Below are 25,926 nucleotides of genomic sequence, written 5' to 3' on the forward strand. Positions count from 1 at the left end.
CTTACTCATACATTTCTATGGAGTCTTCCGCTTCAGTGACATAGTTACTAGGGATGTAGCCTTCCTGCCTGTAGAGGAGACATTGTGGTAGATAATCCAGCATTCCCGTTCCCCGGGGAAGAAACAGATTCATAGGCCCATACCCCTGAGACCAATCTCAAATGGAGGTATATAAACCATGTCCCTCCCTCAAGGAGGATCATGTAACAGATGCATGGCTTGGCTCGTGAAATGTGTGGCTTCTGCACATGTGGCATCAATTATTTGTGCACTACAATATGTGGGCCAGAACCTACAGGCTCAGAGAGGTGGCCACATGTAGAGGGGCAGCCTATTCACCTTGGTGTGGGGAGAACAATTTCTGATTGGGATACTGAGTAAGGAAATTATGTTGCACGTGTGTGAAGTGGGTGGTCACAAGGCTCAGGAAGGGCTGGCTTGAACTCACCCATTTTTATTTTTATTTTATTTTTTTGGACTCACCCATTTTTATCTCTTGCTCGCCACCAGGGTAAGTTGCTTTCTTCCAGTATAAAATATTCATCACCCTTCTGTAGCTGTAGGTCATTTGCATTCATTGGCATGTAATCATAAAGGGCCACAACCTTTTTCAGTTCACTTGTGGAAACTGGTGCTGCTGTTGGCTCAGGGGGCAGTGGCTTTTTCAAGATCTGTGTAGGTAGGAGAAAAAAGTAGGGTGGTTTGGCTAGACATCAAGTACTCTCTTCTCTCCCAACTCTCTGGTTTACTAGAAACACTATTCTAATCCAAATCAGGCATAGTAAGATGGTTTATTCAGCACCCATTTTTAAGCACTTATGCAGAGGTTCTCAGCTTGGAGTGCACATCAGAATCATGTAGGGAGCATTTATTTAACAATCCTGACACCTAGACAGTTTCCCAGACCAATTACATCAAAATCTTTGGGGATAGGACCCTGATGTCAGTATTTTTAAAGCTTCCAGACAAAAACCATGTGCACACAATCAGGAAACCTATTTGGCACAGGGGGTACATGGATCTACTAAGTGGCTTTGAGTCTCAGTTTTCTTGTTTGTAAAATGAGCATAATTTCTGCCCTGCTTTATTGTGCCTCACAGATGTTGCAGTTTTTGTTTTATTTTGTTTTGTTTTTGTTTGTTTGTTTGTTTTAGAAATTGAAGACCCTCCACCAGCAAAAGATTATGGTTCGGTTTATTTCAGTGATCTGAAACCAAACCCACAATATCTCTAAACTATGCCTGTATTTGAGGAAGAGCTTTCTAGATCTCAAAAAGTAACCAAATAAGCAAGTTTGAAGTAATATATTAGTGATAGGATGAAAGTATTGGGTGTTTACTATTAAATTCTTTTAAATTTATGTTTGAAAATATTTTTATTTAAAAAAATCAGGATCTGTTTTGTTTTAAACAGGTGATTGGATTAAATGGTTGCCAAGAGCTTCCAAATAGCCCTCTATCTTTCCACTGAAGTCCTAATTAGAAGGACAAATTCCTTGTCTTAGAAAGAATATCAATTAACAGTACCAAGTCCCAGAAAAATTCTAAGACTCTGGTGTGTTTTCTGTGGTAATTGTAAGTTTCTATTTGAGCAATAGCAGCACCCAATTTTCCTGTATACCTGGTCTTCCTCAGGTGTGGGAGGAAGAGGCTTTTTTGTCTTCCGGTGAGAACTCCCAGGTTTTAAGCCTGCAAAATAAGATACCAGTGATGATACAGAATGCATCTTAGGAAATGGCTTGGAGACTGGTTTGGTCAGAGAGTTTGCCCTCTCTCCTCTGCAGTGCCCTTAGGCAAGTTAGAAAAAGTCTGGGTGGATACAGTCCCATGGCAGGTTGCACAGCTTGGAGAACAGAGCACTAGCTGGATTTCAGCACCCACCCTCTCCCAGGCCCCTTTGTGCAATGGCCAAAATGTACAAACCTGGGTTTGATAGACCCTTGAGAGAGTGCATGATAGAGTCAAAGGAGGGAGAAATGATATTGATCAGATCTCTTACTTCCATTCCTGTTTTCCAAAATTTGGCAGCCCATAGCATTTTTGGCTGTCTGAGAGCAGCAGAGATACTGCCCGTCAATCCAGAAGCAAGGGTGGTATTTCTGTACCAGATCACTGTTATACCGGATTACTGTAACAGGAGAGAAGAGAGAGAAAGCTCACATCTGATATGCAGGAGAATCAACTATTTGCATGTTTTTCTCTTCAACTAAGCTTAGTGGTGAGCTTCAAACATCAGCCACCCTGGAGAGAAGCAGACAGCAAGGCCAGTTGGCTCCCATGCCCAGCCCCTGAGAGGTTCTGTATAGTTTTTTCAGTGGTCAGTCATGATAACTGTCTCCTGACCAACATGATAAGACTATCTGATGTCTCCAGAGCCCAAGAACAAAAATATGTTATCTGTGTTCTCCCATGTGGCCATTATAATCTTCTTGTAAGGCAGCTGTTGATTATGATGTTTTTTTCCAGATAAGGGACACAATTTGTCCAAGCCAAACTCTCACTTCAGCTTTCAATATACCAGCATCCCAGCTCCCTGAGTTGATATATCTCTAAATATATTTTAGAGATATTTGCCTTAGTGAGAATTTCTGCACCCAGGCTTTCTGTGTTCATATTCTAATCAACAGAGTGAGCTTAGGGGAAAATTAAGGTGATTCTGCCTCTAGATTCTCTCTAGAATAAACCTGGTTTTAATCTTCTAGGACCACCAATGTGGGTTGAGCACATTGCAGGAGATAAACGCTGGAGCTCTATTTCCGTTCCAGGGTTGTGAGGCTCAGAAGATCTCCCCGAAGCTAAAGTACTTTGCAAAGAACAGAGTACTTTGCAGATAGGAGGAACTGGTATTATGGTTTTTAATACTGTGTCATCTCAAGAACCTTCACATGGAGTCAGTTAGGTAAGTCTTCCTGGGATCATGTTAGATAACAGAGAATCAAAGACAACTGAAATAACTGACACTAGCTTGATATTGGGGCAAAGATCTAGGCTGGTCTAAGACCTAGGCTGGTCTAAGCATTTGAGGACATACACATTTCAGCTTTAACTGCTAAGAAGAAACCCTGTGTAACTTTTTTTTTTAAGATAGCAAGCCCAGCCAGTGTTGTTCAGTGATTGAATGTCGACCTATGAACTAGGAGGTCACAGTTTGATACCCAGTCAGGGCACATGCCCGGGTTGTGGGCTTGATCCCCAGTAGGGCGTATGTGGGAGGCAGCTGATCAATGATTCTCCCTCATCATTGATGTTTCTACCTCTCCCTCTCTGAAATAAATAAAAATATATATTTAAAACAGATAACAAAACAAAACTTTCCTCTATAGAGACCAACTCCAGTCCTTAAGAGCTTGTTAGTCATACTCCACTCACTTAAGGTTTGGTGGGGGTGGGGGGGCATGGAAACTTCTGATGGCCAGGTATAAAAGAACAAAAGTGCTGTCTTTTTTTAAAGTGCTATCTTGATGTTTTTCTAAGCATGGATTTGAAAATTTCTAACCACTTTAGCATGCCCACCCTCACCCCTCACTTTTTCAACATTCCCCTTCACCATTGCACCAAGTGCAGGATGGTGAGAGCTATTCAGATTCAGTGTAGGCTATAAGGGGCTGCATCACCCATAAAGAATCTATATATATAAAAGCCCAGCGACCAGAATGGTGGAACAACCAGAATGACCAGAATGACCAGTAGCTATGACACGCACTGCGGCAGCAAACCAGCCTGATATAAGTCCCAATCGGCCCCCGCCCCCCGGTCAGCCCAGCCCCTGATCAGCTCCCAACACCCCAATTGGAGGTGAGGTCAGCTGGCCAACCACCACGGCCCCACCCCCCAGCCAGCCCCACCCACAATTGGCCTCCAACACCCCATTGGGGTGGGCTGGCTGGGCCCCACCCATGCACAAATTTGTGCACCGAGCCTCTAGTTTTTAAATAATAGTAAAGCCAACCAAACATCTGTCTGACTTTTATTATTACCAGGCACTGGCAATTCTGAACAACATTACATATACTCCTCTCAGCAAGAACTGATTGCTTCCATCACTGCCACCCTCTACTCCTCTTCCCATGACACTACTCTTGAAGACCCTATGTGTAAGCCTGGGCACTAGTAGATATGCCAAGAATTCTTAACAACTAATTACTATGATAAATTAAGCTATACTAATATGCTAATGAAGGGACATAAAGCTTCCTGCCCTCCCCACCTCCAGCACACACATTAAGAACACACCCTACATTACCAAATAATGTCTGCCTCTTAAGAGGTTCCTTTAAAATGGTAGCCCTTTTTTGTTAGCTAATTCAGAGCTGGTATTTCCAGATACTTAGGAGAGAATTGTAAAAACAGAGGGTCTGTTATGGACTGAATATTTGTGTCCCCACAAAATTCATATTATGAAGCCTCCCAATGTAATGGTATTAGGAGAGGGCCTTTGGAATTAGGTCATGAGAGTGGAGACCTCGTGATGGAATTAGTGCCCTTATAAGAAAAGACTCAAGAGAGAGATTCTTTTTTTATCTCTGCCATGTGAGGACACAGTGAGAAAGTGGCCAGTCTGCAAGCCAGGCAGAGAATTCTCACCAGGAACCAAATCAGAGACACCTTGATCTTGGACTCCCCAGCTTCCAGAACTATGAGAAGTAAATATGTGTTGTTTAAGCCACCCAGGCTAAGGTATTTTGTTATGACAGCCTGAGCTAAGACAGTGTTCAAGTGGGAAGGCTAGGAGAAACTGCTTACTTCACCAATTCATAGGGCCAGCCCTATCTGGGAAGCGCTAGTGGTTGGTGCACATTCTCCTAGTACTTGATGGACTAGTGTTTCATATCCATAGTTATCAAGACAATGTCTAAAATTCTGTTTCAGGAATGAATGAAGTATTCTTCCTCATACTGGTTGTTGGAGTTTTGCCAATGCCACTCTTTCATTCATTTTGCTGAGGTCTTATTTTTGAAATTGCAATTAGGATAGCCTCTATTGAGCTTGAGTAAACAGATTCTAGAGTGAATATAGCCAAATAACTGTGGTGCTATAACATAGAAGTGTCTGCTGTCATGTTCAAGAAAGTGGAAGAAGAAAGCCCAAGGCTAAGTCCTCAGGCATACAACTTTGCATGGAAAGTGCCACTGAAGTAAAAAACAAACATAGCAGCTGGATAAGAGGTACTTGAGTCTCTACTTTTTAAATGGAGGTATAATTTACATATCATAAAGTAAAGTACAAAGATCTAAGGTATACAGCTAACCACATTTGTCTACAACCACTTAACCACACTTAGATTTAGCACCTGAGAAGGATCCCTCATGCCTCTTCACAGTAGAGGCAGCCAGGATTCTGATGAAGTCCCCTTTTCATGTTAGTGATTTTTAAAAATATTTTTACTGATTTTTTGAGAGAAAGGAAAGGAGAGGGAGAAAGGAAGCGAAACATCCATGAGGGACAAACATCTATTGGTGGCCTCCTGCATGGTCCCTATTGGGCATCGAGCCTGCAACCCTGGCATATTCCCTGACCGAGAATCAACCTAGCAACCTTTTGGTGCATGGGACAATGCCCAACCAACTGAGCCACACTGGCCAGGGCGTGTTAGTGATTTTCAATTGGTGCATTTTACTCTAAAGTGAGATAACATTAACTAGGTGGGATTTTATGGCTCCTAAACTATCTCACTATTGATATTACTAGCACCTCAGTCTGTCCTGGGATTGTTAGAACTTGCATCTGAATCTTCCAGTAACTATGATCTTTGTTGCAAGACACCTGCTTTTTGACTCATGTTGTCAGCCCAAGCAGGTTCAACAGGACATACACCTAGGTCTGGAACAACTGGATAAAAAATGCCTTCGGTACAACATAAGGGAAAAGAAGGTAGAATTGCACATACTCACACTAATGACACAACTGAAGTGGTTGTGTTTGTTTGTTTGTTTTGGCTTGTAAATTGTTGTGTGAACATGATAGAGTATACTTACACAAACCTAGATGATATAGCCTACTACACACCTAGCCTTATGGTATAGCTTATTGATCCTAGGCTACAAGCCTGTATAGCATGGTACTGTACAAAACTACACAAGATTAAATCAAGCACAAGATAAAATGATGCAATCAAGAGCCGTGGTAAACACAATATGTATGAAGTTGCTGCTGGTGTAAAATGGCATACTGTTTCACAGCAAACTTTTTTTATATGTAGAAAAAATATGCTCTAAAATAACAATAAAGGTATAGTATAATAAATACATAAGCAATAACATTGTCATTTATTATCATATCAAGTCTTATGTACTGTACATAATCATATTGCTGTACTTTTATATGACTGGTAACATAAGCAATAACATTGTCATTTATTCTCATATCAAGTCTTATGTACTGTACATAATCATATTGCTGTACTTTTATATGACTGGTAGCTCAGTAGGCTTATTACACTAATATGATCGGAATTCTTCAGCTCCTTTATAATCTTACTAGAGGCCTGGTGCACGAATTCATGCACAGGTGGAGTCCGGCTGGCCCACCCTGATCGGGGCTCGGGCCAGGCTGGCTTGGGGGAGGGGCTGCAGGCAGTTGGCCAGCCAGCCCCACCCTTGATCAGGGTGGGGGGCTGATTGGGGGTGGGGTCAGCTGGGGGGAGGGGCCGCAGTCAGTTGGCCATTGGCCCTGCCCCCTGGTCAAACTCCCAGTTGAACTCTGGATCAAAATCCCAGTCAAGGGAACAATTTGCATATTAGCCTTTTATTATATAGGACTAGAGGCCCGGTGCACGAAAATTCATGTACTTGGGGGCGTCCCTCAGCCCGGCCTGTGCCTTCTCACAGTTCAGGACCCCTTGGGAGATGTCCACCTGCCGGGTTAGGCCCGCTTCCTGGGGAATCGGGCCTAAGCTGGCAGTCAAACATCCCTCTGGCAGCCTGGGAGCCCTCGGGGGATGTCCAACTGACGGCTGAGGCTCACAGCTGTGAGCCCAGCTTGTAACTGAGCAGAGCTCCCCCTGTGGGAGCACACTGACCACCAGGGGGCAGCTCCTGCATTGAGCATCTGCCCCCTGGTGGTCAGTGAGTGTCATAGCAACCAGTCATTCCAGGTCATTCCACCGTTTGGGTCAATTTGGATATTACCCTTTTATTATATAGGATGGGATCACTGTCATACCAGTATATGCAGTCTTTTGTTGACCAAAATGTCATTATGCAGCACATGACTGTATCTTAACACCAACTATAGGTGCAATTTCTGGGCTAGAGAACCAAATAGCATGAAACTATATTTTGAGCTTAGTTTCTGGGATGTGGTAAGAATCCAGTCTTCCCCACTCACTAGCTGTGTGCCCTTGAGCAAGTTACTTAACCTCTTTGAGCCTCAGTCCCTTCTCTGTAAATGGACAAATGATACACACTTCATAAGCTTATTGTGAGAATTTAATGAAATTGTACATTTGAAGTACTTGGCCCAGAGCCTGGTAGCTTGTAAGTGCTCATTAAACATTGGTTATTGTTGTTGTTGTTTGCCCAAGGTTTCTATAAGAATTAAATGAGAAATTAAATATATGGTATTTAGCTCAGTGTCTGGTACATAGCAAAACTTCAACAAATGACCCCTCTCTTCCTTACTCCTCTCCTCTTTCAGCTTGAAAAATCTGGTAATTTTTATTTTAACCAATTAACTTGTGTTCAAGGGAGTGGAAAAAGCTGGTGTAGCCAGCAACCGAGTATCAGAATCTAAATGTTATTGAGACAAAAGGCTGTCATGCAATAACCCAACCATGCTGTTATCAGTCTACCATCCTTCCTGTTTCTCTAGGCAGCCTTTCCTGATGTCAACTCAACCAGTTAATCTCTCAGTCACTTGACGTGTGGCTATATATACACACAAATATGTGTTCATGCATCCTGTGCTACAAGCATTTACTGTCAAGTTTATCTGAGCACACCATATGGTGTATATGAAATGCTGAAATTATGTTCAAGTTTAGATCTTCATAAAGCTAGGAACATAAAATAATTCCTTGGAAAGTATTTATCCACAATGAAGATATGTATAGTGCTTTCTTGTACAGTGCTTTTACTGTTTTCCACATGCTTTCACATATATAGCATCATTTAATCCTTAAGACAAACTTGGAGGTAGGTATGGCATGCATATTACTCCAAATTCAGAAGAAACCAAGCCACAAAGAAGCTTATTAGCCTACTTGCCAGAGGTTACTTTGCTTATTAGTGATGGAAGAGGGCTTGGAACCAGGTTTTCTACATTGACTTCAAGCACTCTTATAAACATCTGGTTTTTTTTGAACTAGGTATTGCATACTTAGGATTCAAAATATTGTAATAACCATTGAATGCCATACCACACCACCCTTATAAACAGTGTAAAGAATGAGACATTTTTATAAATAGAGAAATGAAGACACCTACAATTACAACATTGCACTACAGACATAGTGGTGAACTGGGTTGAAATTTTTAGTCTAGTGTGTGATATCTTTTTCATATGAGGGAAGATTAAACTCAACTGCATCACTAATATTGGAAAAATTCATTTTTTCTCTTCCTCTTCCTATCTCCTTTCTTCCTTCCCTCCTTTCTCTCTCTTCCTCCTTCCCTTCCACCTCTCTTTATTTTTTCTTTCACTTCCCTCCTTCCATCTATCTTTTCCTCTCTCTTTTTCACCTTCACCCCTCTCTTTTATTTCTCTCTTCTGTCTTCCTCTCTTCGGTCTTTCTTTCTCCCTCTCCATCTTCCTCCATTCCTCTTACTTCCTCCCTCCTTTCTTTTCTATGGAAATTAATTCTCTTTGTTTTCCAAATAATTCTCACCATTTTTGAGCTGATGAATCCAACGCTTCCTCAATTCTTCTGTTGGGGAGAAGACATAGAGAGGGCCTTCATCATATACAACCTGGGACAATGGACACACAAACTTTAGAAGATAGGATTCAGAATAAAAGGAGAAAGATCTTGATGTAAATAATCTTAAGTCACAACTTTTTCTATTCATAGGGGAAAACAAAACACGCAGGGTCTTTAGTCAACATCTGGGCCAGGGTCATGTGAGCTATCTGCAGAATTCCTAAGCAATTCATATCCAGGTATGTAGGACTTAGAAGGTCTTAGCTTACTGAATACTAGGTTCTACTGACTTATGTTTCAATTTGTGTGTAAATTTAGTTCATAATGTTTCCCTCAGCCCACGGTGGAGACAGGACTTTTGTTTATTCAACAAAGGCTATTTTATAATCCTATTAAACTATGAGTTTGTATAGAGAATTGAAGTAATGATTTATATAACTGAAGTCTTGGTTACTACATATGAATTATTCACTTGGATAATATGGAGCCAAATTTTAACTCATGGCTAATTTTCCCCTCACAGCCCAGTGGCCTCCACTTGCCAGTATTAGCCAAAGTAAACCAAACATGGACACACATCCACTCCAAAATGAGTAAAGTATATGTTAAGCACTATTATCAAATCAAACAGTCAATATTTTTAACACCTCACAAGTACAAGGCACTGTGCTAGGTGTTGTAGAGGTGTGTAAAAGATATTAGATGTTTTACAGATTTAATAAACCTCACATAGTGGATTCTAAAGTCAAATGTAAATTAATTTTGAATTATATGCTGCTTAGCTTTTTCTACTAGCCCAGACAAACAACGTCACCTTGTTGAAACACAATGGTAGCAAAACTATGTCTAAAACACCCCTCCTTCAAACGTTTTGTAAACTTTGATACAGTCAAGGACATGAGCAAGATCCTTTTACATTTTTCTTTTTGCTTGTTAGTCTCGCTGTGCTCATCAATCCATGACAGAAAGCCCCCTCCCCTGAGACATTCCACTTCCTTTTCTGGCTTTCACTGTTGCAGGGGCTTCTATATTCACAACAAGTGGCCTACAGAGTTCTCAGGACATAAGCAAGACGAATTGAATTTCTTGTTCTCCTTTATGGCTTACAATGCATCTACCAAACATATGTCTATGTGGCTCTCCAGTCATCCCAGACTAGAATAGAATTTAGGTTTATGTATAAGTCTAATAAGCCTTCTTCATACCAAACTTCCTAATACTTCTCCCCTCCCCTTTTCTGACTTTTCAACCCACATGACCACCGTTGGACAGATATTCAGAATCAGAAGGAAGTGAAATGCTCACTCGACAAACAGCACATCTTTCTCAATGCAGTTATCATATACAAGACACACCACAATAAAATTAATGACATTATAGGGACTCTTTGAGGTGTACAGACTAAAAGAAACTATGTGAGATTGGGAAAATAGAACAGTAAACACTCTTAGATCATACCAGTCTCATTTCTCAGTCCAGTCTCCTTGTCCATCTCAACTTTTGTTTCTTGGGACTTAGTATCCTGCCCTTTGCCCCACATCCCATCCTTAATGATTACATTACAGGTTCCTCTGAGAGCTGGTGAGAGAAAATACCTCACCTGGAAAGGGTAAGGGAACCTTTCAATGATTGAGATCTGTTCCATTTCACCAGACTCCTCACCCCTTCTCTGCAATGAAAGAAGAAAAATCATGGTTATTGGTTGATGCATTGTTCTTTCCTGGATTTCCTTTGGTTTTGTGAGTTCTTTGTAGTAGGTCAAGAAGGCTCTCCTGCACAGACTAGGCAGATTCTTAGTGACTGCTTCCTATAACCCAGTAAGGACACATATCCATAGGAACCATCACATATTCATTTTTTAAAAAAAGCCTCAGACATCTCAAATCATTGCAGAAATTGAGTTTACTCAATAAATGGTACTGGGACATTTAATCACTAATATTGGTGGTAGGGGAAGGAGTTAGGTAGCTATTTCACACCATATACCAAAGTAAATTCTGGATGGATTCAAGAGCTTAATGTAAAAAATGAAACTGAGCCCTAGCTGGTTTGGCTCAGTGGATAGAGCGTCAGCCTGCGGACTGAAGGGTCCCAGGTTCAATTCCAGTCAAGGACACATGCCCAGGTTGTGGGCTTGATCTCCAGTAGGGGGCATGCAGGAGGCAGCCGATCAATGGTTCTCTCTCATCATTGATGTTTCTAGCTCTCTTTCTCTCCATTCCTCTCTGAAATCAATAAAAATATATTTTTAAAAAATGAAACCGAATGACTGAGAAAAAAACAACTGATGGTATAATTTTGTGGGAGATAAGAGCTTTCTAGTGGTAAAATTTTAAATCATTAAGAAGAAGGTGAATTAATTTGATGACATAGACTTTAAAATCCATAACAACAAAAATAATAATAATTGCAAAATAAGGCAGCAATTAAATACCATTTTTCTTGGCTGCCAACTTAACAAACATTTACAATATCTGGTATTTTTTGTTTTGTTAATCCTCACCTGAGGATATTTTTCCATTGATTTTTAGAGAGAGTGGAAGGGAGGGGAAGAGACAGAGAGAGAGAAACGTCAATATGAGAGAGACACATCGATTGGTTGCCTCCTGCACGCGCCCAGATCAGGGTTGGGGATTGAGCCTGCAACTGGTCCTTGACCAGAATCGAACCTGGGAACTTTCATCCAAGGGCTGATGTTCTATCCACTGAGCCAAACCCATCCAGGGCTATAATATCTGGCATTGAAAAAATGTAGAAAAATAGATATTCTCATGCATAATTTGTAGGAGTGTATTAAATTCAAATTCCACATCTAGTAAACAAAATAGAAAAAAAAAGATAAAAAGAACCAAAGTGCACAGATTTCAAAAACAGAAGAAAAATTTTACTTCTAGGAAGTTATTGAAGAAAAAGACTAACAAAAGTACATAAATATGTATGCAAGGATGTTCCTCCAACATGGTTTATAATGTCAAGTAGTTGGAGACAACTTAAATGTGCAGTAATAGGGAACTGGTTAAACAAATTACAGAATAGTATATCCATGGTAAGGAATACTATGCAGCCATGAAACTCATATTATTAATGAGTACCTATTGTCATGGGGTAAAGTTTTCATATATTGAAAATGTAGGTTGCAAAGCAAGATGTGTAGTATGATTCTATGTTTTAAATATATAACACATATTAGTGTGGGAATATGTGTTGCTAGTGGGAAAAAAACATACACCAACATGTTAATAGTGTTTTAGCTAGATGATGTGTTTATATGTGATTTTATCTTTTCTTGTGCTTTTTTATATTTTTGCAAGTTTCTATAATAAATATTCATTTCTCTTGTAATCTGAAAAAAATTATATTTAAAAATTAACTCAGTAAGCGGTATGCCCAGGAGAGGCTATGGGAAATGAGAGGAGAATAAATGAGCTATTTAAAAAAAATTCATATTATTCAGAGCCCTGGGATACTGGCTTTAAAACCAACTCTACCTTGTAAATCTGACCCTGGTAACTGAGGGAGTAAAACCAACCATCTCTGATTAGTTTGAAAAGTTGATATGATGCCATCTTGAAATCTGTGTTACAAATTTTCCTAAGTAAATGAGTTGTTCTGAATCTGAGGGAAAATGCTGAGACTTGGTAGAATCAGTACATGACAGAGTGAAGAATTTTATAAAGCTTTTTTGTGTGTTCCACATTGTACAGCATCACCAACCAGTTTATTTACAAAGAATTGAAGTGTTCTAAGATTCTTATCTGCTCCCCTATCACCTACCCCCACCCCTGTTCTGTCAATGGTCTCTTCTTACCGGAATCTGCCTTTCAGGGGGAGGATTTTTTTCAGGAACCACTGTTTCAACACAGGTGATCTTCTCAACATCTATTGAACCCTTCTTACTGCCTCTTCTCTGAGAAAGAGAGTGAGGAAGAAAATAGAGAAAGAATATAGACGATGTGTTGTGGAATTGCACACATGAAACTTGTATAATTGTATTAACCAGTGTCACCCCAATAAATTCAATAAAAAGGAAAAAAAAGAGTGATTAAGCAACTGGATGATTAGATTGTTATCTACTCATTCAACATAGTGAGGTGACACCAATGATCTATTATCAGGACCTTTCATTTTGAAAAAGAAAACAACAACAACAACAACTTCCACATCTAATATCTTTCACTGCCGATGCTCTATCCACTGAGCCATCCTTTTTTGACTACCAGATGGAGGGTAAGCACTATAAAAGAGTGGATGACTGTGTGTCTTTATAACAAAAAATAAGGAAGCAATTTTCAAGTCTTGGATTTCATTCTCAACAATCATTTAATGAATGCTCACCAATGGCAAAATTCCATGGCATGATTTCCCTCACGGTTTCTTAGCACCCCTGAATTTTGGCTCCTACGTGGCTGTAGCAGATTCTAGTCTAGGAAACATTTTGCTGAGTTTAAAATGTACTTAAGTCCCTTCCACCTTTCTCCTCCAACCAAAAAGCCTCTAACTCCTCCCCAATGAAGATCTAAGGCCAAGTCATTGATACTCAGGTATCACAGCAGAGAAACTTACCCCACGTTCAAAATCATACTCATAGTAGGAAAGTTTGTGCACGGTCAAAAGAAACAGGCGCTTCTTGAAGTTTAAAGGTGATGTTTTCTTTTTCTGCTGGGATCGCTTCAGAAAGATGCTCTCCAGTATTACTGCAGCCATAGCTTCGTCTTTCTGGAGCTCACTTGTGTGCTGTTGATAATGAACAACCCATCACATTAATTCTAATCACCCCTGGTACCCCCTCAGCCTAGCCACCTAGTTTCAAATGGAACAGAAATGTGTAAAGCTAACAAAAGACCTTCTTACCTCAACATCCTTCTTCCACAGTCCCCATCTCTGTCAGTTTTCAGGTATAATGGATGTACATTGAATAGGGTGGATTGGTTCTACATTGTAACCTCACATAAACGAAGGTCTTGTATAAGGCAATGAAATGCTCTGGATGTCAAATTACATGTACCTGTGTGCTTGGTAATGTCTAGAGGCAAATTTATACTAACCGCCCTTTTATGATGACAAGTGCAGAATCTGTGAATAGCAAAAGTCTCTGTGCAGCTGTTGACTCTGATATCCCCAACAGAGATAATGCAGGTGCCAGAACTCCACTGAGGCCGATATTGGACTTTCAGTTCCCAGTTTCCTAGATGGTGAGTGTAATTTTTCAAACATTGTCCCACTGGGGTCTGTACAAGGGGTCTAATAAGGATATGGAGTGTGCACCTGCAATTATGGGTGAATACTAACTGCCGCCCAACTGATTTTGCCCATCACCCATTGATAGAGCTACAAATGATTGAAGCTTTGTTCTAAAATTAAAAAAAAAAAAGAATTTGGGGGAAAGGAGTTGTTTTTGATTTTTGGCTTTTCCCCACCTTTTTACTTAGATTAGTTCTTAAACAGCATCATGCAAAAATGATACAGTCATCTTACTCTTATGGATGCCATCTCTGATCATTTATAAAAAGTAACTCATTTAGGCACTCTCCAAACTTATAGTACCCCAGAAAGATTTAGTTTAGGTAACTGAAATACAGAAAGGCAAAGGAAGTTACACAGAGTCACCATTTTTTATTAACACAAACAACACTTCATATCAGTTATACACTTAAAGTTTATGCATGATCTTTTTTTTAATATATTTTATTGATTTTTTACAGAGAGGAAGGGAGAGGGATAGAGAGTTAGAAACATCGATGAGAAAGAAACATCGATCATCTGCCTCCTGCACACCCTCTACTGGGGATGTGCCCGCAACCAAGGTACATGCCCTTGACTGGAATCGAACCTTGGACCCTTCAGTCTGCAGGCCGATGCTCTATCCACTGAGCCAAAACAGTTAGGGCTATGCATGATCTTATATTATGAATTCCAAACCTTTATTAGAACTATAAGGCGAAAATATAAATACTGTCACAAAAACAGAACCCTAAATAAATCCTGAAAAAAATCATCATTCCCTCTCAATTTTTGTTTGTGGTGGGTTTTTTCCTGGGGTGGGGATTTAGCTTTTAAACTAAACTCCTTATGCTTTTGGTGGCACTAGGAAGCAAAATAAAGGCAGTAGGTTTTTCACTGCTTGTGAAGCACAGATTATTGCTCACACCAGGAAAGCAAGGGAGTGGTTTTTATTGAAGCCTGAGTCTATCCACACTGTTATATTACTCTTTTCTGTGATGTAGAAGTGCCTATTATTATACTGGAGGGGAAAAATAGGTTAAAGGAACAGCAGAGATGTTCAGAATGATCTGCTATGTGGATGACATTGTCTTCTGGGGGTGGATTAGTTCATGGTTTATAAATAATCTTTCAAGAAAAAATTGGGCAAAGGAGCAAACCTTTCCCCACACCCTGCCACACAGCTCTCTTCCTTAATTCATTGGTTTAAATGGGAATGACAAACTCTTAAGAGTTTACAACCAATGAGAGTCCTTTCTTATATTTAGATTCAGCTAAAATCCCAAAGAGATTCTTTTGACATTAAAGTTATTCATTTAAACAGAAATAGTGGTAACCAACTAATAATACTCTTTTCTCAGGAACTGCCAACTCATGGAGATCCATGTAATAATATCACCTTTGTTCCCATGGTGAATTCTAATTAAGTACCTCTTCACAATCAAAGACTCAAATTACATTAGACAAAATAAAATCCTAAAGAAACTGAGTAGCAAAACCAGAAAATTGGATCTGAAGCTTCCCAATAAACCATGTCTCGCTATGCTTTTTTTTTTTCTTTAGCTGAGTAAAGCACATCCAGCATTTTGTCTTTGGTTTTGTTGCAAACTCTTGGTAGATATACTCCCTGCTCAGACTCAACATCTGCTTCAGTCTTGGTCTCTGTTCCTATTTCCTATAAGACAGGTCCTTCTGGAAGCTGCCTCTGCTCTTTTTCATTTTTAGAACAAATCCAGTTTGTACAAGAGGGAGCCTTCCTCTCTTTCAAGTGTCTGTGTTGGGGTAGGGTTTAGTGTTGGTCTAAGTATGAGGAAGTAAGTAAGCCTCTCACTAGCCAAAACCCCTGGGAGCAAGCGGTGAAATGGCCTCTACCCTAGTCTAGATCATTAAGCTGGAGGATTACTGGCATTTCCATAGCCTGGACATCCCTTCTTTGACTGCGCTTCTCCAATTTCCTTGTGATCCAGTCTGGAATTGCAGCCTGAAAATGTGGCAGTTTTTCCTTAGTCACCACTGGTCCATCCAGCAATAATGTGAAAGGAGAGGTATCCATCTTTTTGTCTTCCTGAAGGTTGCTATGTAATGAACATTGTGTGTTAGAGAGCACTTGCAGTTTCTTTGGGTATGTATTATAGCAGGTACTAATTTTTTTCCTAACAATTTCAGAAGTCTACAGAGTTGATTTGACGACAAACATGCACCATAAGAACTGACCATACACTTCACTCAGAGGGTGGAAATGGAAGTGGCATGAATGTCACACACACACACACACACACACACACACACACACACACACACACACAGTTGTTCATATAAAGAAAGAGGAGGAGGAAAAGTAATAGAAAGACACAGAACTCTCTGTTTAAAGTACAGAATTGCAACATAATGTTCTCTTTATTAAACTAAAAAGCAAAGATTTGGAGTTTAATAAGAAATAGTTCAGCCATCTTACAGACTGGACTATACCAATAAATTAATATATATAGCACTTGCAGAATCAGTAATCTAAACCACCCTTGGCTCCTATCTTTACTCAAGTTAATATAAAACACTATTAGGGACAACACCAGAACAAAATTCAGAAAACTTCATAGCCTGCCTATGATTGGGAAGAATCCAGAAGATGCTAATTAGAAATAACCAGTCATGCCCTGACCGGTTTGGCTCAGTGGATAGAGCATCGGCCTGCAGACTGAAGGGTCCCGGGTTCGATTCCAGTCAAGGGCATGTACCTTGGTTGCGGGTACATCCCCAGTAGGAGGTGTGCAGGAGGCAGCTGATGGATGTTTCTCTCTCATCGATGTTTCTAACTCTCTATCCCTCTCCCTTCCTCTCTGTAAAAAATCATATATATATATATATATATATATATATATATATATATATATATATTTATCCAGTCATTCATAGTTCAAATAACTACTTAACCAGAATATCCCCAAGAAGCAGTGTGTTCTCCTTATTTCTCCTTTAAAGCATTACTTAGTTTCTCAGCAAGATTCTGGCTATTTCTTTTTCTCCCCCGGGAAATGGAAGAGAACTCTTGTTTCAATGCAGTCTACCTGTCAGGCATTTTACATGCATATTTTATTTATTTATCACAAAAAAAAACAGATGAAGGAAATGAGGCTCAGGGAGATTATGTGATTGGCCAACCTCATCCATCTGGACTCCACAACCCTTACTGTTTCTTTAGTACTTCATTGCCTCCCAGAGGGTTTTTCTTTCTTTCAGTGAGGTGTGATGCCATCTACCTCAGCATCCTGTCATTTCCCATGGCTATTATCAAACAGTAGTTGGGACAGACTCCTATTCATCTTCCAGGAACATTCTGCTTAAGAGGAAATGGTGGTAAATACAGGGGATAAGAGGATTGTGGAGCACTTTCCTCTACAATATTCTTCCAGGCTGGAAAAGATTATTTTCCTTGTTAACTGTCCACAGTACCTTTTTCCACATGAAGATTCTTTCCCACATGAAGTCCTGCCAGCTTTTCTTACATTTTCCTTTAAATCTTCCACAAGGAGATCCTAACTGGCGGATTCCTAGAATCACTCACTGTTTCCTTTTCATTGTTGATGGGATAAAAGCTCAGGGGTTAGGTGGAATGCTCACTTTTTTGTCCCCTGGGTTGCTATTGCTTATTATGGATGTAAAACTTTGATTGAATGAACTTTCTTTTATAATATGAAATATTGCAAATAGACAAAAGTACAAAGAATAACATTATGCTCATGTACTCACCACTTAGCTCTACAGAGTCCTAACTTTGTGCCATAATTGCTTCCAGAGGTGGACAAAGCGGCGGGGGGGGTGGGGGGGTGGTGGTGGTGGTGGTAATGGCACAGAAAGAGATTTTGCTTGGGGCGATGGGCACATGTAGGCAGTGTGCAGATAATGTTTTATGGAGTTTTACACTTGAAATCTGTATGGTTTTATTAACCAATGTCACCCCAATGAATTCATTTTTAAAAAAAAGAAAAGAAAAAGAAATAAATGTGCCCTAGTTAGTTTGACTCAGCGGATAGAGCGTCGGCCTGAGGACTGAAGGGTCCCAGGTTCGATTCTGGTCAAGGGCACATGCCCAGGTTGCAGGCTCGATCCCCAGTAAGGGGCATGCAGGAGGCGGCCAATGATTCTCTCTCATCATTGATGTTTCTATCTCTCTCTTCCTCTCCCTTCCTCTCTGAAATCAATAAAAAAATATTTTTTAAAAAAAGAAATGCAATACCATCCATAGAGTAAAAACCTTCTTGTGTCCTCCACAATCCATCCCTTCTTCCTTAGAGGTTAGCAGTATTTTGACTTTGGTGTTTGTCATTCGTGGGCATGTTTTTATATTATTACTATATATGTAAGTATTCATAAAAGATATTTAGTATTGGTTTGCATGTTCTACATTTTTATATAAGTGGTACATATTCTTTAACAACTTTCTTTCTCAATGTAATGTTTTAAGATTTATTTGTCTTGGTAGCTCTAGTTCATACATTTTTACTTTTATTTTTATTGAATTTATTGGGGTGACATTGGTTAATAAAACCATATATGTTTCAAGTCTACAACTCAATAATGTATAATCTGCACACTGCATCATGTGCTCACCACCCAAAGTCAAGTCTGTTTCCATCCCCATTTATCCCCACTTTGCCTTCTTCTACCTTTCCCTGCCCCTCTTTCCCTTTGGCTATCACCATACTGTTGTCTGTGTCTATGTGTCATATATATTTTTTCTCTTAATCCTTTCACCTTTTTCATCCATTTTAATTCACTTTTATATGTGGAAAATATTCTATATGATATGATGACTATGTCATACTTCATTTTTCCATTCTCCTACTAGTGAATATGGAAGTTATTAGTTTTCAATTATACTAGTAAGTAAAGCTGCCACAAACATTCTTATACATGTGAGATAGCTTTCCACACTCAAAATGAATTCTCACTTATTCAGACAAAGTGGTAAACCCAAGTCCGGCTTATCTGTGTTATTTCTTTTTCCTTCTTCATTCCTATCTTACTGATGCTTTACTATGAAATCTAAAAGAATTATCTGTCATCTTCTCTAATTAGAGTATAATCAATGAGCTAAATTTTGCCTATGAAAATTCTCTTCTCAATCCCAAGAAACATCTCTCAGGTTCTGGTCGAGATTTAGATTAAGAATGTCCTGGCCTTTCGCAGCAGCATGGATGGACCTGGAGAGCATTATGTTAAGTGAAATAAGCCAGGCAATGAAAGAAAAATACCACATGATCTCATACATTTATGGAAAATAAAGAACATTATAACCTGATGAATAAAAAGATAGATACAGAGGCAGAAAAGCACCGAACAGACTGTCAAATTACAGCAGGAAGGCTGGGGAGTGTTGGGGAGGGTGGGAAATAGATCAACCAAAGGACTTGTATGCATGCATATAAGCACACCAATGGACACAAAACACTGTGAGGGTGGGATGAGGGCATGCGACAGGGGGTAGGGGAGGCTGGGGAATGGGGAAAAGGTCTATGGGGGAAAAAAGGAGATATATGTAATATTTTAAACAATAAAAAACAAATGTTTAAAAAAAAAAAAGAATGTCCTGGCCTGAGAATCAGAAGAGAAGTCTTCTTTAAAATATCATAACCATAGCAACAAAGAAACTTAATTACTTTTGTTAAGTTCTCAAAAAGCTCTATTCACACTCTAGTGAAACATAATTATTTTATGAAAAGCTTCAGGGTCAGACTACAGGTAACCAAATTTATGGTGAGGATTTCCAAGCAGAATCAGCTTTTAGGCTGCATGCTAACCAGGAAAATTCTCATCTGCTGTAGTAATTTCCAAGAGGTTTTAGGGGTCTGGTTCTTCTTCAGCATTTCACATTAACATTTTGCATTTTCTTGTATGGTTTTGGAAACTTCTGGGTCTCTGGAATCCATCATGTCTTCTGCCCTGCCCCAGAGACAGTAGATTCTGGCCAAGTGATGAGGAAAGGAGAGCTAATTCGCGAATTTACACTCAGCATCACATTGAGGATGACTGCTGGAGTGTCCATCTTTCACTCTGGACTTGTGTGCTCCTTTGGCTTTTTTGTCAGTTTTTGTTTTCCCTGGTTTAAACATTTTTATTTTTATTTGATATCAAAGTAACATATATTCATTATAGAAAATGTTTCAGTTACAGGAATATTAAGAATAAAACATCAACAATAAGCTCATTATCCAGAGGCATTATTATGTGGACATATTACTTTTCTTTTTTCTGTGCATTTTTATTATATTTGAGGTCATATTGCACATTACCTATTCATCCATCCATCCAATACAAAAATATCTAAAGTTCTTGTGTAACATTACTCCTGATTATTTTCCCATGATGCTAGGATCTCTAAATAAGAATAATTTACCAAGTCAAAAGTATGTGCATTTTGCATTTTGAAATATATTGACAAAATTGTTCCCAGAAACATTGTACCAATTTCCATTCCCATTAGCAGTTTTTAAGAGCCTGCTTTCCCCCTACTTTTACCTCTTTTCTACTCAATTTCTAATCATTTTTATTCTGTTTTTATTGCAGGCTAATCTGCTTTCTCATTGAGACAATGATCTTGAACTCCATTATATTCCAACCTACAACTTGTCTAAAATTTAACTTATCTTGATTCCCTAGAATTTTCTTCTTCTAGGGATGAGCTAATAGACTATAGTTCATTTCCTTTCAGGGAGGCAAGTCAGTAAGAGGAGCAACTAACTCCTTGAGGTCCAGATGACCAACATTAACCCTATGGACATCTAGTGATGGCTCTCAGAGAGTAAGAAAGAAAGCCTAAAGGTTTGTGTTTCCAATGCTCTCTGAACACCCTAAGTTAGTGCACATGAACCTCCATAGAAACTGAAAGTCACACGTGGCCCATTTGTTTCACGGTCCTCAGAGGCGTTCTCTCTCTCCCTCCTCTGATAGCTTCATTTGCATAATCAAGCAGCTTTGGAATGAATTAGTTCAAGGTCGGTCTCTAGCTTCTTGTTGAGCACTGCTTCACTGAAAATTCTAGCTCCCCCTTATTCCCAGGAGTTAGAAATCAGATCTTGGCATCTTTGGGTGAAAAGCAGCAGATATCTATGGACTATGTGGAAAACACCCAAACTGGTTTTCAAAAGCCATATCTTCTCCTTATACCTAAGTCACTTCCTGGTACAGATCTAGTCCACTGAAAGGAAACTCTGTAGGAAATTTGCTCTAATGGAAATAGTAAATCATAGAAATCATAGTAATGTTCATTTAAAATTGCTCCAAGACCCTAGAAATGAATGGAAAGTTGTACCAGTTCTCACCAAAAGGAGTTTACAAAGGATTCTAAGCAAACACATCACTAGACATAAGCAACAGGAATTTGGGCTTTAACACAAGCAACTAGTTTAAATAGCCTGAATATAAAAGGGGTCAGGTTAGAGCAGATAGGGCTAGCAGTAAGGGATACTGTTTTGGTAGAATGCTTTAGGTTCCATGAGTATTTGCATTTTGTGGCTTATGTGGAGGGTAACATTGTTTTATCAAATAACTGAGACTCCAAAAATGGCTCTAGCACCCTTGGTTCAGAGGCTTGGCATGCAAAATGTGGGAAGGAGCAGAACCAGCACACAACTAACAGCACAGAGGACAGCCCTTGAGCTGGTAGACCCCTGCCTCTGAGCTTTGCTGCTGCCCTGCCTCTGGGAATGCACAGCATGTGATTTGGAGGTTGGAGAGCTGACCTGGAAAATGGACCAGGATTCCTTTTGGAGGTCCAGCAGCACATCCAAAGATGTCTTGGTCAGAATCAGCAATCCCCTTTGTTCCAAATACCACACCATTTGCTCTAGGCATGCCCTCTGGGGACACTGGCAAGTTTCAGGCAGAATAAAAATCATAGAAAACACTGAGATATTAGCACTTACTATTGCCAGACCCTGTTTTAACTGCTTTACGTGTTTTAACATGCTTATTGATCTCAATAATCCTATGGGGAAAGTATTAGGAAAGTAAGGGGAAAAAGAATAAAAAGAAAGTAAGGGGGAAAGGAACAAGGAAAAGAGCAGAGGGGAGGAAAGGGGCAAGAAAAGCAATTCAACAATTACTTATTAAGCACTGACTCTGTTTCAGGGGATGTGGTAATGAACAAAATAAAGGAGGGAATAAAGAAGAGGGGCTACTGGTAAGAGAAAGGAGGAGAAGGGGAAAAGGGGGATGAAGAGGAGGAGGGGAGCAGAAAGGAGAGAAGAAATGATTAAGACAAGACAAAAAGAAAGCCGTGCACATGGCAGGCAATGGTAATAGGAAAAACCTCAGGGGTTGGCCACACAGCCTGGGCTGAGGCTGAGGCTGCTTTCTTTGGGCCCAATTTCTTACCCACTATTACCACGAGGTTGGTGCACACAACCCTTCCAACAAGCCAGCTCTGATCCTGGTAACATTGGCCCAACACAGCCTGAGGCAGGTAGCCTACCAAACCTTGGTTTAGCTGGTGCTTTTCCCCATCTTACAAAAGTCAATGGCCTATTGTGGTATGTGAGCTTTTACTGTTTTGTCAGACAATCTATATCTTAAGTGTTTTTCTTCTATGGGTCTCAGTGCCACAAGTACATGTTTTGGATCTTCAAGCAATATTTGAACAAAGGACTTATTTTTATCCTACTGCCACTGACAATATTACTTTTCAGCCAAGTTTTGCATAGGTGCCCCTTTACAACATTTGATACCTGTTCAGATGATCACCTCATGTCACTTTTTTCTCTTACTGTTCCCCCACAACCCTCCTCAGAAAAGACCCTTTACAGCCTGTTCTGATCATCGGAAGGGACTACCAGGGCCTACACTGATGACATTCTCACCCTCTCAGTCAGCCTCCTCCGCCAACCTACTATATCGGCACCAGCCATGCTTTCTCTCTGGCCTTCAGAGGTCCCCAAAAAGGCACTTGCTGCTGCTACCCAGCCCCTGCCATGCCCCAGACCCACCTCAGTCCTGACTTAATGCAGGTAGCTTCCCAGATGCATTGAGATGCCAGGACTTTGAAGGTAGGACTCGATCTCAGAAGACACTGGTCCTGGAGACATATTCTTACAGTCCAGAGAGGAAGGACAGTCTGAGCAAACCCCACCCTTTCATAGCCACTCAGTTCCCTTTTTTTGTTTCCTGACTTAAACCAATGCCTTTTTTTTTTCTTCTTCTCAGCAGCATGGTATCTGGCTCCCTGCTGCTGTCCCTATTCTACACTCCCCTCCCCAGCTGTTTCCGCCCTTCATTTGCTTGGGACCTCTGACACTTCTATCTTCAGTCCCCTCTGAAAGAACCCTCCTCAACATTCCTGGAGCCACAGACTCTAGTGGGGCTCACTTGAGCAGACAGGTCATCAGGCCTACCTCCTTAAGGTAAAGAGACAACATAACTAAAGGACTGTGGGGCTGGTCAGCAGAGGGAGTGGAGACTTACAGGAAAGAGGAGAAATGCGGACCCACAAAGACAAAACAAAGGGACTAAAGGGGAAGAGTGCCTTTAGAGTTTCATGTCCTCCAAGGCAGAGGAGACTTGGGTCACACAGTTAAATCTGACAATGAAGGATGGAAAGTGCTCACAAAGGGACCCCAAAGTACAGAGCCTGACAGAATGAGAGACAAGACTTCCTCCTGCTGAGTCATTTTCTAAGAAAGCATTTTTTCTGCAGATAAAAATGTCCAAATGTAAGCCCACACAAAGACTTGTGACCTTCCCCATTTAATGTGGATGTTGATTTTTCTCCCTTAATGAACCAGCCTCAGGGATTAACTCCTAGTTTATACCTGTGTCATTAATACTATTAAGTGATAAATCAGATTAGGTATTTTATGTGTGTTACTTGCCAGTAAACCTGAATGTACCTTCAGCCACTTCCTATCCTATGTTCCAGCAGAAGTCTTCTTCCAGAGGATTATCCTAAGGAATTTAGCGAGTAATGGCTGCAGACTGGGGTGGCAGCAGAGCCCCTGGTGACTGATCTAATCGCCCACCTTGACACATCAGGCACTGCTATATGTACTAAACCCAGGTGTGGTATCCTAATGTAAAAACAGATCACAGATCCCACTAGAAGTCCGTCAGTATTTTTAAAGCAACAGGACTTCTTTTAAAAAAGCATTTGTAGGATAGTACAGTAGTTAATCCTCACACCTGCATAAAATAGACAGGTGAAAATGTTGTATGATCTTCCTATTTTATTGACAATTTATATCCTTTGAACTAGTCACCTCCAAACAGCTGCTCCAGTCACCTGCCTGAGAGTTGGTCACAGACATTTGCCTTTCTCCCCTTTTCTTCAGTCAGATTCTATTTGTTGTCATATGCCCTGTCCCTTCTCAAGGTGCATCTTGGGGTGAAGACTTGGGATTGATAGGCATACAATGGGGGGTCTGGACAAGGGAGAGCAGGACAAGGGAATGGGGAAAGTAAACCTAGCTGCTGCTGCTGCTGCTGCTTCTTCTTCTTCTTCTTCTTCTTCTTCTTCTTCTTCTTCTTCTTCTTCTTCTTCTAGAGAGAGAGTGGAAAAGAGAGGGAAAGACAGAGAGAAACAGCAATGTGAGAGTAACCAGGGCCCGGGCCGGGAAGGAGCCTGCAACCGAGGTACATGCCCTTGCTTGGAATCGAACCCAGGATCCTTTGGTCTGCACGCCGATGCTCTATCCACTGAGCCAAACTGGCTAGGGCAACCTAAGTGCTTCTTTACCTTCTGCCCACAAGCACTCTTCTAACACACTTGACTAGATAGGGTTTAACTAAATTAGATAGACAGAAGGACTGCACCCAAACAGTGCAAATAAGTGGCCTAGTGTCACCTCAAAAGATTCTAAATGTAATATAGAATCTGTGCTTGGTGCTATCATGTTCAACATTTTTATTTATTTATTTATTTATTTATTTATTTATTTATTTATTTATTTATTTATTTAAATATATATTTGTATTTATTTCAGAGAGGAAGAGAAAGGGGGAAAGATAGAAACATTAATGATGAGAGAAAATTATTGACTGGCTGCCTCCTGCACATCTCACACTAGGTCTCGAGCCCGCAACCCCAGCATATGCCCTGACTGGGTATTGAACCATGACCTCCTGGTTCATAGGTCAACGCTCAACCCACACCAGCCGGACATGTTCAACATTTTATTAATTACTTTTGAGGATTCTATAGAAAGTAGCCTAGCTAATTAGTGAATGAAGTGACGTTGTTGTGAGCTAGATAGGATGAGAAAACCATAGCAGAGTTTCCCAAAAGATTTTGATTACTTGATATGATAAGCCAAATTCACCAAAATGTATTTTACCAGGGCTAAGGGTCATGTCCCATAATTGGGCACCGACATTGAACTTCAAATCACTCAAGTGAAAGTGGGACAGCAGTAGCACTAGTGAAAATGGTTCAGAGGTTTTTGCTGATCGTAATTAAGAGAAATGCCATGCCAATAATATGGCTGCCAGAAATTACAAAGTGATATCAGGCTTTCTTGAAGAAGTAAGACAGAAGAACATGAACAGACCACCTACTCTGCAAAGCCAGGCCATATCTAGAGTCCTGTGATCAGTTTTGAGTGCCTCATCTTAGGGAAAATTAATGAGCAGGAGCATGTCCAAAACAGACCAGGGTTAGTGAAGGGAATAAAAACCAAAAGCCATGTCACACAAGGTGTGATAAAAAGAACTAAAGGAAGTCATGTTCACTGTCTTCATATTTCCATGTTATTAATATCAAAAACCTCTAGAAACTCATCAAAGTACAGTGATACTGCCTAAGAAGAGACTGAGAGAAGAAAATGTGAGACTACAGTCTGGTTCTATGGCAAAGAAACTTTAAAG

The 25,926-nt window shown here is 40.2% G+C and overlaps 1 protein-coding gene across 1 annotated transcript in view; it reads right to left on the reverse strand.

Moving 5' to 3' along the window:
- The window catches only part of BTK (Bruton tyrosine kinase), a 31,898-nt gene extending 8,719 nt beyond the window's left edge, over positions 1-23,179 (reverse strand). The window contains exons 1-9 of the mRNA XM_080652840.1: positions 23,058-23,179; positions 13,420-13,590; positions 12,665-12,763; positions 10,457-10,525; positions 8,824-8,905; positions 1,999-2,127; positions 1,621-1,688; positions 484-671; positions 6-68 (exon numbers count right to left, since the gene is read on the reverse strand). Of these exons, the coding sequence (XP_080508966.1) occupies positions 6-68; positions 484-671; positions 1,621-1,688; positions 1,999-2,127; positions 8,824-8,905; positions 10,457-10,525; positions 12,665-12,763; positions 13,420-13,560 (839 nt within the window). The 5' untranslated portion in view covers positions 13,561-13,590; positions 23,058-23,179. The remainder of the gene's footprint in view (positions 1-5; positions 69-483; positions 672-1,620; positions 1,689-1,998; positions 2,128-8,823; positions 8,906-10,456; positions 10,526-12,664; positions 12,764-13,419; positions 13,591-23,057) is intronic.
- Between the last annotated feature and the right edge of the window lie 2,747 nt (positions 23,180-25,926).

Source organism: Plecotus auritus, assembly GCF_963455305.1.
Source record: "Plecotus auritus genome assembly, chromosome: X".
NCBI lineage: Eukaryota > Metazoa > Chordata > Mammalia > Chiroptera > Vespertilionidae > Plecotus > Plecotus auritus.